Source organism: Notolepis coatsorum (genome assembly GCF_963971535.1).
Source record: "Notolepis coatsorum genome assembly, chromosome: 5".
NCBI lineage: Eukaryota > Metazoa > Chordata > Actinopteri > Aulopiformes > Paralepididae > Notolepis > Notolepis coatsorum.
The window spans coordinates 196,048,642-196,061,836 of NC_140169.1; the positions used below are offsets into that span (position 1 = coordinate 196,048,642).

At 45.7% G+C, this 13,195-nt stretch overlaps 1 protein-coding gene across 1 annotated transcript in view; it reads right to left on the reverse strand.

Annotated features, from left to right (window-relative positions):
• wdr3 (WD repeat domain 3) overlaps nucleotides 1-13,195 on the reverse strand; it is a 91,053-nt gene that overhangs the window by 26,675 nt on the left and 51,183 nt on the right. Inside the window, exons 14-18 of the mRNA XM_084315209.1 lie at nucleotides 10,614-10,696; nucleotides 10,157-10,295; nucleotides 9,886-9,942; nucleotides 8,252-8,352; nucleotides 2,772-2,948 (exon numbers count right to left, since the gene is read on the reverse strand). Coding sequence (XP_084171335.1) covers nucleotides 2,772-2,948; nucleotides 8,252-8,352; nucleotides 9,886-9,942; nucleotides 10,157-10,295; nucleotides 10,614-10,696 — 557 coding nt within the window. The remainder of the gene's footprint in view (nucleotides 1-2,771; nucleotides 2,949-8,251; nucleotides 8,353-9,885; nucleotides 9,943-10,156; nucleotides 10,296-10,613; nucleotides 10,697-13,195) is intronic.

A 13,195-nucleotide genomic window follows, 5' to 3' on the forward strand; every position in this document is an offset into this window, starting at 1 on the left:
AATCAGCATTAGAATGTCTCAATACTCAGCGGTTAGGTGGCCGAGCGGAGATTGCGTTCGTCACCAGCCCCGGAGCTGAGCTGGATTTGCCTGTTCGAATCCAGCTCACAGCTCCGGGGTTGTCACCAGCTTGGCTGGCCGTCTGCACTGATACAATTGGCTGTATCAGAGGGTGGGAGAAGCTGGCGGGGTGGGTCCGGGTCGTTGTAAACAGCGACTCCTACAGTTCGGTCGGGGCGCCTGCTAAGCGCGGATTGGACGTGAGGGGGATAGTGTGGTCCTCCCACACGCTACGCCCTCTCAATGAGAATCCGCGCTGCCAGGTGAAAAGAAGCGGTGATTGGCTGGACGTGTGTCGGAGGAAGCACGTGGTAGCCTCCACTCTCCCAGATGATCTGACTGTGGGGGGTAAGTGCGCAGCGACCAGGAAGGGACTGGGAATTGGCATACGACTAACATTGGGATGGGAGAAAATCGGAGGAAAATGGAGGGGGGAAAAGACCAATAAAAAAAAAAAAAAAATGTCTCAATACTCAAATACTAATCTCTGATGTGATTGCGCAGGTGATTGATTGAATGAACATTTTATTAACAGATTGCAGAATGGGTACAATACAGTACGGCTCAATACACACAATTGTTAAGGGGATGCAGACCAGAGAAAGACTTTAGTCTTGTTTACATCAGGGTCCCCCATTTTCAATTCATAATGAATTTCAAGTAAGGGTGCAACTTGCTCCGTGCAATCCATTCTTTGTGGATCTAGCCCCTAGTCTCCAGGAGTGTAATGGTGCAGTCTCCAGACCTAGTCTACAGGAGTGTAAGGTGCAGTGTCGAGACCTAGTCTACAGGAGTGTAATGGTGCAGTCTCCAGACCTAGTCTACAGGAGTGTAAGGTGCAGTGTCGAGACCTAGTCTACAGGAGTGTAATGGTGCAGTGTCCAGACCTAGTCTACAGGAGTGTAATGGTGCAGTGTCCAGACCTAGTCTACAGGAGTGTAATGGTGCAGTGTCCAGACCTAGTCTACAGGAGTGTAAGGTGCAGTGTCCAGACCTAGTCTACAGGAGTGTAATGGTGCAGTCTCCAGACCTAGTCTACAGGAGTGTAAGGTGCAGTGTCGAGACCTAGTCTACAGGAGTGTAATGGTGCAGTGTCCAGACCTAGTCTACAGGAGTGTAATGGTGCAGTGTCCAGACCTAGTCTACAGGAGTGTAATGGTGCAGTCTCCAGACCTAGTCTACAGGAGTGTAAGGTGCAGTGTCCAGACCTAGTCTACAGGAGTGTAAGGTGCAGTCTCCAGACCTAGTCTACAGGAGTGTAAGGGTGCAGTCTCCAGACCTAGTCTACAGGAGTGTAAGGGTGCAGTGTCCAGACCTAGTCTACAGGAGTGTAAGGTGCAGTCTCCAGACCTAGTCTACAGGAGTGTAAGGGTGCAGTCTCCAGACCTAGTCTACAGGAGTGTAAGGGTGCAGTGTCCAGACCTAGTCTACAGGAGTGTAAGGGTGCAGTCTCCAGACCTAGTCTACAGGAGTGTAAGGGTGCAGTCTCCAGACCTAGTCTACAGGAGTGTAAGGTGCAGTGTCCAGACCTAGTCTACAGGAGTGTAATGGTGCAGTGTCCAGACCTAGTCTACAGGAGTGTAAGGTGCAGTCTCCAGACCTAGTCTACAGGAGTGTAAGGTGCAGTGTCCAGACCTAGTCTACAGGAGTGTAATGGTGCAGTGTCCAGACCTAGTCTACAGGAGTGTAAGGTGCAGTCTCCAGACCTAGTCTACAGGAGTGTAAGGGTGCAGTCTCCAGACCTAGTCTACAGGAGTGTAAGGGTGCAGTGTCCAGACCTAGTCTACAGGAGTGTAAGGTGCAGTGTCCAGACCTAGTCTACAGGAGTGTAAGGTGCAGTCTCCAGACCTAGTCTACAGGAGTGTAAGGTGCAGTCTCCAGACCTAGTCTACAGGAGTGTAATGGTGCAGTCTCCAGACCTAGTCTACAGGAGTGTAAGGTGCAGTGTCCAGACCTAGTCTACAGGAGTGTAAGGGTGCAGTCTCCAGACCTAGTCTCCAGGAGTGTAAGGGTGCAGTCTCCAGACCTAGTCTACAGGAGTGTAAGGGTGCAGTCTCCAGACCTAGTCTACAGGAGTGTAAGGGTGCAGTCTCCAGACCTAGTCTCCAGGAGTGTAAGGGTGCAGTCTCCAGACCTAGTCTACAGGAGTGTAAGGTGCAGTGTCCAGACCTAGTCTACAGGAGTGTAATGGTGCAGTCTCCAGACCTAGTCTACAGGAGTGTAAGGGTGCAGTCTCCAGACCTAGTCTCCAGGAGTGTAAGGTGCAGTGTCCAGACCTAGTCTACAGGAGTGTAAGGGTGCAGTGTCCAGACCTAGTCTACAGGAGTGTAAGGTGCAGTCTCCAGACCTAGTCTACAGGAGTGTAAGGTGCAGTCTCCAGACCTAGTCTACAGGAGTGTAAGGGTGCAGTGTCCAGACCTAGTCTACAGGAGTGTAAGGGTGCAGTGTCCAGACCTAGTCTCCAGGAGTGTAAGGTGCAGTGTCGAGACCTAGTCTCCAGGAGTGTAAGGGTGCAGTGTCCAGACCTAGTCTACAGGAGTGTAAGGTGCAGTCTCCAGACCTAGTCTACAGGAGTGTAAGGGTGCAGTGTCCAGACCTAGTCTACAGGAGTGTAAGGGTGCAGTCTCCAGACCTAGTCTACAGGAGTGTAAGGTGCAGTGTCCAGACCTAGTCTACAGGAGTGTAAGGTGCAGTGTCCAGACCTAGTCTACAGGAGTGTAAGGGTGCAGTCTCCAGACCTAGTCTCCAGGAGTGTAAGGGTGCTGTTGAGCGTCACCTCGAGTGTCTGGATGTGTTCAAACTTGTCAGCGTCCCACTGTTTGATCTTCTTATCTTTTCCCGCCGTGAAGAACAGATGAGTTCTGGGCACAAACTGAAGGAACATGACACTGATGAGAGAGAGAGAGGAGAGAGACAAAGAGAGGGGGAGAGAGAGAGAGAGAGAAGACAGATGAGAGCCGGTGACACGAAAGAGCAGCTGGTATGATGTCATTGGTCAGAGAGAGTTAACATGGACAAGGCTTACAGTCCCGACAACAACAGATGAGGTCATACATTAACTGGAAACGGAGCACTGTGTGGCCAATGTCTATAAAATTATATCATTCCAGCATACGGGACAAAATTGGTTTTCCCGATTCTGCCAATGTGCATTCCACCTATATTGCTGGTTACCGAAGTGCAGGGGTGCAGTGGTAATTTCATAAGTGCCTGTAATCTGTTTATAATGACGTCACATGCATGCGCGCGTACAGAACAGATCATTATTATGCATAAATAGTAGGAAACATGTTTGTATAGGAAATTACTAGTTTTAGTTTAGTTTTTGTAAATATTGCCTTGAAATAGAGAAGCTGAAAAAAGTTGCAGGATGTAGCATTCAATATATAAAGAAATTATATTGTCAACACAAACAATGTTTTAAATGTAATTGTAGATACAATATTGTAGTTACAATTTCTTTAATTGAATTAACTTAAACTAGAAAAGTAAATACAAACTAAATTAACAATGTAACTTACAGTTTACAGAAGGACTGTAAACTGAAGCACAACTTAAGAAATGTCTCATCCTTCCAGTCATTGTCACATAAGATAAGATAAGATAAGATAAGATATTCCTTTATTGATCCCCTTGGGGAAATTCAGGCATCATAGCAGCATGGGGGGGAGGGGGGAGGGGTACAGGTAGTAAAACAACAGTATACAGGTAGTAAAAGTAAAAGACAACACAGGCAGTGTAAACAATTTGATCAATATGGTCAATAACATGGTGAGAGGTTCCACAGCTCAAGCAAACCCCCACAGGGCTTGTATTTTGGTTTGGTTTCTCGTTCTTTGTTATGCTATTGTTATGCAAAGACGATAAGTACCGGTACTTGGCGCACAGCATGACGAGTCGAGTGAAAGTTGTGAACGCATTTTTGTGTGCACGCGCGTGCATGTGCGCGTGCTTCTGCTCAGAAAAGTGGTGGAACGGTGTGGTACCGCGTGGCATGACCACTGCACCTCTGCCGAAGTGTGCGTTACCTCCTGCAGGGTTGGGGAGTATAATGCATGTTATAATTAGGGTTGGGCATCGTTTGGATTTGAACGGTTCCGGTTCCAATTCCGATTCTCCATTTCGATTCCTGTTCTAAACGATTCTCGGTTCCGATTCTTTGAGGTGCAGGTCAAAACAGGTCACAGCTTATTTTGCAGGAGATATTTTTTTTTTTTTTTTAAATCTTTAATTTGTTTCATACTATTCACATTGTCAGTTGACTTGATACAGTTTAATTTGGTTGCTGTACTGTAACTGTAATTTTTATAAATGTTTAAGAATCGAAATGAAGAATCGAAATGCAAATATGTTTGTAACTGAGGGGTACAATTCCCTGACTGTATTGATAAGTATGGTATCATTAAACCACTACCGCTTGTACTTTAACTTCTGGCCATCCAGTACATGATATAGATATGATGAACACTTTCCCACCTGATGAAACGAAGTCCACACAAATGTATAAATCGAATATTTTATATAGCAAAGGGTATATACAACGTTCACTTAATGACATTTATGATTTGAAATGCACTTGTAAGGCAAATGAGTATTCGTAGGTAAATCAACATTGAATGTCCAATCTCTGGTTACGCAGGGAGCAAGTATACAACCTGGTTCTTTAGGGAACTATAGCGATGGTACTTAAATGATTATAGCTGGATACACTAAAGGGGGGGTCCCGCTGGTTGTAAGTCAGTAGGGGGGGGGGGGGTTAGGAGAGCCGCTGGCGGTATCCCATCTGGCCGACGATTTCTTGGGAGAATTCAGAGTGCTGAACACGGTGCCCACAGAACCTCGGTCCACAGATGAATACAGCTGGGCCCTCTGGTGGACGGTAGCTGCCGGTCCACAACGAAGAGACGTGAGGCGACCTCACTCGGGGTAGAGCGCCGTCTCACCTGGACTCCTCTCGGGGGGGTAGTTCCAACACTCAGCAGTGTTGGCTGTTATCCATGGCATAATCAAAGCACCCAAAGCACGTAGATAATCCAAGCCGTGGAAGGCTCGCCGTCGTCCGGGTAAAGTAATCCAATGTACAGGTCCACTCGTCCTGGCCCGGAGCTCCTCGGATGCAAGCACCACACGTGGTCTGCCCAGCCTGGTTAAGACTCCAGATAACGTCAGGAACGATGGGGGTACTGCTCACTTTATAACTCTAACCGAATGATGCACCATACATAATAGACTATTATTAACTTAATAGAAATACGTCCCACTCGACGGTATAGTGCCAAACTATGACAATTCAACTATTAATCCACACGATGTCTCAATGCCTATTCTGAGGCCAAGTAGGCCATACTGCACCACACGTGCGTCGTGGGTGAGGCTTCACGTCTGTTACTAGGGGTAAAGGAGGGTAAAGGACTAATGGACTAAAAGAAAGTTCTACTTTACTTGCGCCATATATATATGCGTTGTGAACAAATAGTACCATTCGTATTTCGCCAGACGTATTCCTACGCGGAACCGGGCTTGTAACGACATGTTCGTCGGCACGATTGAACTTGAACCAAGGGGCTTGGCTGCTGGCGCCAGGTTCTCGTCCAATGGTAGAATGAAACTATTATGGGCTGTTAGTAGACTAAAGGGATATTCAGTGTATATTGTACAAGGAATACACAGGGGATATCAAACGATATACAAATACTATTAAATATATATCCATAAATAAATATATATATTCGGTTTAATCTGATCCTTCACAACAATGTTACTTCCAGAACCGGAAGTTAGGAACCGGTTCCTATTAGAACCGGTTCTCGGTGCCCAACCCTAGTTATAATGCATGTTATAGGCTTACAGTAATCCAATTGGGCAGTATAGTAATGCATGTTATAGGCTTACAGTAATCCGATTGGGCAGTAAAGTAATGCATGTAATTGCATATCTTGTATGTCACAAATGTAACAGTACTGTATATCTGTATGTCATGTATGTCATAAATGTCATGATTAGATTAGATTCTTATATCTGTATATCTGTATGTTGTGTATGTCATAAATGTCATTATGAATTGAAAATGGGGGACCCTGATGTAAACAAGACAAACGTCTTTCTCTGGTCTGCATCCCCTTAACAATTGTGTGTATTGAGCTGTACTGTACTGTACCCATTCTGCAATCTGTTAATACAAATGTTCAATCAATCAATCAATCAATGTTATAAGTTTACAGTAATCTGATTACAGGGGGAAGCACTGACACCACTTCTTCACTGCTGATACCAATTCTGGGTCCTAAACATAAATTTTCGGCCGAGTATTGATCCCATCCATTATGTTTACTCAATAGTATAGGGGTCATTAGACACAAACGTTGTCCATTAGAGAGATCTAACATGCTTCTTTGCAGCAAAAATGTAGAAAATCTATTTCTCACACTAGAAATGGTTATTGGTATCAGATCTAGGGATGGGTATCGTTAGGATTTTATCGATACTACTACTCTTATCGATACTGCTTAACGGTTCGGTACTTTATCGATACTCTTATCGGTTCTTTTTGATTATTTTTTTTATGATTTTTATATTTGCAGTTGAGAGCATTGGTCATCTCCCTACAGTAAAGATTAGAAATGATTGAATTATTGTAAATTTGTGTGGAGTGGTGGGAATAGCTGCTTCAATAATAACTTATAACAACAACAGACAAGTTAGACAACTATGTATACAAAAAAAACGATATACACTGAATGATTAGTTGTTACCTAAAGTCCTTGGACTCCACTGTAGAGAACGGGTGCAGGCCTTTGACAACAAACTTTGTCACAGCCCTGTGACACTCGTTCACCATATCCTCTGTCATCTTTCCTCTAGCTGCTAGGGGGGAGAAAGGACTTTGGGTGGTGGAGGTAGAGGCAGGATGTGTGGTGGGCTCACTGGCCTGGGACACATTGGTGGCTGACGCCTCAGCTTGACGATCTATAAAACGTTTTTAGATTGTAGTATTTGTAGCTAAACAATTATTTTGTTTATTAGCCTATTTGTAATAATTCGTTATTAGCCTAGGAAACTCCGTATCTTGGCTTACCGGCTGCAGTGGACGTGGATGCAGATGGACCACTGCGCGCAAGGCAGTCGAATACGGCGCATTTCTGCACGCTAATATCATGTTTTGCCAACAAATGTTTTGATAGGTTGCTCGTATTGCCACCCTTACTGGCAAATGTTTTGTTGCACTTGTGGCAACGTGCATTGACCCTTGTAAAGTATATCCATACTTTAGAACGCTTCGCTCTATCCGCCATGATCACGACTCAGTGCATGCAGAGCTGCTGTCTGTGTGCAGCGCGCTATAGCACGGGGCGTCGGGGACAGCACTTTCATTAAGGAGTACCCGTATGTAGTACCCGTATGTCTATGTGTAGCACTAGCGAGCGACTCGCGAGGAGTGTGTGTAATAATTGACTCGCTGGCTGCGGCTCGCTTCTCGTGCAGAGACAGAGAGAGGATCGTTCGCAACTTTTAAATAATAATAATAATAATAATAATTTCTCTAGAGTATCGATAGCAGTACCGAGGACGTCGGAGCTTATAAATACTCCGGTATTTTCTAATATAGTACCGGTTCCTGTTCAAAACCGGGGTCCGGGGGGCATCCCTAATCAGATCTGTACCAACACTTTCACATGCAACCTCCGATACTAGCATCTGTATAGCTGCATCCCTGCTGATGACAAGACATTTATATTACTTAAATAAAACAATGTTTGAAAAGACAAGTTTCAGAATCGGATTGGAGTTACAATCAGGGATTAAAGCAAAGAAAAATCTCCTGACTGAACTTTTTTTCAGGCCAAGTCATATTCTTATTTTAACCTCCACTGTATTTTTTTTTAAATAGCGTTTTAAGGGAGCCTACTTGTTTCGGTTTTGTCGATAATCCAATGTACAGTTACACCCCCACCCAATCAAATGGACGGAAATCCGTCTCAAGACGGAACGCTTTAATGCCTGTACAATCCAACATGTCGTGGGTTACCTGTCATCATGAGCGAACATGGAGCGGTGACAGTCACCAACATGTCGTGGGTTACCGGTCATCATGAGCGAACATGGAGCGGTGACAGTCACCAACATGTCGTGGGTTACCTGTCATCATGAGCAAACATGGAGCGGTGACAGTCACCAACATGTCGTGGGTTACCTGTCATCATGAGCGAACATGGAGCGGTGACAGTCACCAAAGTCCAGTCCCCAGATCTTCACGTTTCTGTCGGCGGAGCCGGTGGCAATCAGCGCGCTGTCCTGATGGGATGAGGGACAGCAGTTAACACATTAACGGCCAGGGGTCGCTGTTTAACTTCTGTATAGAACGCCAGTGCTGTAAGTCAATGGGGCGCTTTGTTCACTTGCGAGTGCTTAAAATATATCTTATATTATAGCTATGGGTCTAATACACCCGTCGATTGTCAGTGAGTTGCTTCCAGTCAACATGCACAAAACAGATTGTTTTTTCATCCGTACATTTCCGTTTTATACCGTTTTGAATATGAGTATAGTTTGTGATTCTTAGTAATCCCAGGAAAAGACGCGATAATAGCGTTTTAGTGGAATCCACTAAACACGTCATTTTTCGCCTGATTATCTAATCATCCTGAAATCAACGCTAGATTATCGTTATTATCCTTCCTCATGCAAAAATTTTAAGGGCCCTGGAGCGCGGCGCTCACCCCACCACCCACCGCAGCCAACGGTAGAAAGCACAACACCACACACATCGCGGGAGAAAGAAATATCAGATCAACGCAAGATTTTATATACCGGTAGTGTTCTTACCTTGTCTCTGATACTATATACTATATATATAAAATTATCCAATTATCTGATCGCTATTTGAAGTACTGGGCGCGGAGGTCCGTGCCACGTTCAACAGCATTGCATATTGAGGGGGGGGGCAGCCTCGCAGATGTATCGTTGAAACAGGTTACCTCGACGGAGTATTTAAACCCCGCCCGCACGGCTCAGCTCGGCCCAGATAACAAACCACAGCGTTTCTAATGTAGTGCAGTTGCTGCCACAATGCGTTAGGGGGCGGTATTGACCGTCTGCGAATCGCAGACAGACTCAGAACAGTATGCACAAGGTGCCTCGATGAATTATGAATGGCAATAGCCAATAAAAGAAATAACGAGTTAAACACGTATATACGTGATTGGCCGTCAAGCGCTGGCTCCCAATCACGTATATATATATATACGTGGATGGTCCCGAATGTGTTAAGAGAGTCCGAGATGTGATCGACACGAGACAACAACGCAGGATGTGATCGACACGAGACAACAACGCAGGATGTGATCGACACGAGACAACAACGCAGGATGTGATCGACACGAGACAACAACGCAGGATGTGATCGTCACGAGACAACGCAGGATGTGATCGACACGAGACAACAACGCAGGATGTGATCGTCACGAGACAACAACGCAAGATGTGATCGTCACGAGACAACAACGCAAGATGTGATCGACACGAGACAACAACGCAGGATGTGATCGACACGAGACAACAACGCAGGATGTGATCGACACGAGACAACAACGCAGGATGTGATCGACACGAGACAACAACGCAGGATGTGATCGACACGAGACAACAACGCAGGATGTGATCGTCACGAGACAACAACGCAGGGAATAGTGAGAGAAAAGCTGTAAAGCAGGAATTCCAGGCACTAGACAAATCTGCCATTTTAGAAGAAAAATAAATAAATAAATAAATAAAGGGAGCTCTCTCTCTCCCTCACACTTGGAAGACTGAATACTACTCAGTACTCACATGTGAGATGTCCAGACAAAGTACAGGTAGCTTGTGTCCATACAGAGACAGGAAGAACTGAAAGAAAGAGATTGATATTAATCACATTGTACAAACTAACTGTAGCTAGCTACCTGTAAGCTTGTTAACTAGCAGCTACGTGTTTTTTTTTGCGAACAAGGTAAGAGATCTATAATGTCAGCCCTACATCCACCCATAACTCTGAAGGAGCAATCATCACCACACTGACTGTCATGTAAAGGGGTGCGTGTGCGTGTGTGTGTGTGTGTACCTTCAGTGTGTCCGTGTAGAACACCTTCACGGTGCAGTCTAGCAGGGCGACGGCCAGCAGTCTGTGGTCTGGGGAGAACTTCACACACAGAACATCTTCCTGGAGCTGAAGGGTGCGTGTGTGTTTCACGGTCAGCCTCCTGCACACACACACACAGAAACTTAGATCAAACTAAATATATTATTTGAATAAAATACAAACAATGCAACACTCTTTCTTTTTATAAAAGACCCATTCAGTGATCCAAACATAAAACAAATATATGTACAGTATTTGCTGTATTTTGTGGCTGTAAAAAGATGTTTACGTTGGTGATTGAAAATACAGGAGTAAAATGTATTTACATGAAAAGGTAAAGAAAGTTGGTAATAAAATAAATCTCTGTGCCCATGCAAATATAGGGTGTAGGCTTGTTGGAGCGGTCTCTCAATGAGGCCCGATACCGGTGATGACTTACTTCTGGTCAGATTCTTGGTTTTTGATCAGCTCAAACTCCCAGAACTTCACCGTCTTGTCGGCAGCTCCCGTCACAATCCCCCTCTGACACAGATCAAACACACACACGTCAAACACACAGGCAGGGAACATCCACCCTAAAACATGATTCAACAGTGTGCTGTTCCAGTGATCTTGGGACAGTCAAGTCAATAACCGTTAACCAACCGTCTACCTAAGATGGACATCAGAGCATCAAGACTTAAATAATAATGTCCTACTGTATACCGTGTGTCCTACTAGAGACTGTGTGTCCTACTGTATACTGTGTGTCCTACTGTATCATAATAATATCTTAAATTTATATAGCGCCTTTCAGGAGACCCAAGACGCTTAACAGCTAAGGGAGGGGGAAAGGGAACAACGTAACAACAAAATATTAACAAAAGGAAAGAAAGAAAGAAAATGAAAGAAAAAAGGGGAAATCAGGCAGTAATTTACAAATACTGTTTCAAGTTTCTTTAATAGTTGTCATACAGAAGTACAGAATACTTTCATACAAAATGCTTCCTACTGTTACGCTCCAGAGACTGTGCTAGACAAGATAGTATCAAATAACATAGTATAGCATGTAATTTAGAAGAAGAAAATGAGGTCACAGTGTTCGGTATAGACATATGTACAATGTTCTGAGTTACCATATAATATACAATACTATGCAGTGTACTAATGTACAGTACTATATAGTGCAAAGCAGAAATGGGATGAGGTACAATTTAGGTACAATTTACAGTAAGGTGTACGAGTTGTAGTGCAATCCTTCATCAATAAATATAAAGTGTGGGGAGTGGGTGCTACAGTGTGTTTGTTTAAAGTGGGTGTGTGCTATAAAGTGTGTGGAGTGGGTGCTACACTACAGTGTGTTTGTTTAAAGTGAGTGTGTGCGTGTGGATGTGTGTGCTATGTGCGTTTGGTGGTTGTTGTTGTGTAGTGTTCATTGTTCGTTTAGCAGCCTGATGGCCTGGGGATAGAAGCTTCTTCTGAGTCTTTCTGTGCTCGCCTTGAGACTCCGGTATCGCTTGCCTGACCGCAGCAGTTCAAAGAGGCAGTTGTTCGGGTGACTGGAGTCTTTAATGATTCTCTTAGCCTTGCCCTTGCAACGCTTGTTGTAAATGTTCTGGAGGGTGGGGAGCCCTCCTCCAATTGTGCGTTCGGCTGAACGTGTCACTCTTTGTAGTCTGCTTCGGTCTTGTGCAGTGCTATTCCCAAACCAGGAGGTGATGTTGCCAGTCAAGATGCTCTCTATTGTACATGAGTAGAAGTTCTTAAGGATCTTCTGACTGACTTGGAACTTCCTTAGGCGCCTGAGGAAGTAGAGGCGTTGTCGTGCCTTCTTCACAACACTGTCAATGTGTGTGGTCCATGTCAAGTCATCGGATATGTAGGCTCCGAGGTACTTAAAGCTGTTGACTCTCTCAACCGGTGCCCCGTCGATGCTGAGGGGGCTGTAGTCCTTGACCCCCGACCTCCTGAAGTCCACAATCATCTCCTTTGTTTTGCTGACGTTCAGGGAGAGGCTGTTTTCCTGGCACCATCCCGCCAGGACCTTGACCTCTTCCAGGTAGGCCCTCTCGTCGTTGGCAGAGATCAGGCCCACCACCACTGTGTCGTCAGCAAATTTGATGATTGTATTGCTACTCCGCTGAGCCACACAGTCGTGTGTGTACAGGGAGTAGAGGAGGGGACTCAGAACACAGCCCTGGGGGGCCCCTATGTTGAGGGTGATGGATGAGGAGGTGCAGTTGCCTGCTCTCACCACCTGGGGTCTGCCAGTCAGGAAGTCCAAGACCCACTGGCAGAGGTCATAGTTCAAGCCCAGGTCCCTGAGCTTGGCTATGAGTATGGAGGGGACTATGGTATTGAATGCCGAGCTGTAGTCGATGAATAGCATTCTCACATAGTTCCCCTGCCTCTTGTCCAGGTGTGATGCTGCTGTGTGCAGCACATGGGCTATGGCGTCCTCCGTGGACCTGTTGGGGCGGTATGCAAATTGCAGGGGGTCCATGTTGATGGGGAGGGAGGAGCAGATGTAGCCCTTTACTAGCTTCTCAAAGCACTTCATGGCTATGGAGGTGAGAGCTACAGGGCGGTAGTCGTTGAGGCAAGCAGGCTTGGATTTTTTGGGTACAGGGATAATAGTGGACTTCTTCAGGCAGGTGGGGATGACAGCCTGTTCTAAGGACAGGTTAAATATGTCAGTGAATACTGGGGCCAGTTGGTCGGCACAGACTTTTAGGACGCGGCCGGGGATGCCGTCCGGACCTGCTGCCTTCCTGATATTCACTTTTTTAAAGGTCCGCCTCACCTCATGCTCTGTTACCCTGAACACTGCGTCTCCATCAGCAGCCGACCCCCCCCCCCCCCCCCCCCCCCCCCATTGCCGTGGCTTGTGGGCTGGTGTTGTTATTACCAGCATCAAACCTAGCATAGAAGGTATTGAGGTCATTTGCTAAGGAGATGTCACTGTTCAGTTTGAGGGAGGCGCCTTTGTAGTCTGTCATCGTTTTGAGCCCCTGCCACATAGCTCTAGAGTCAGCCTGTTCA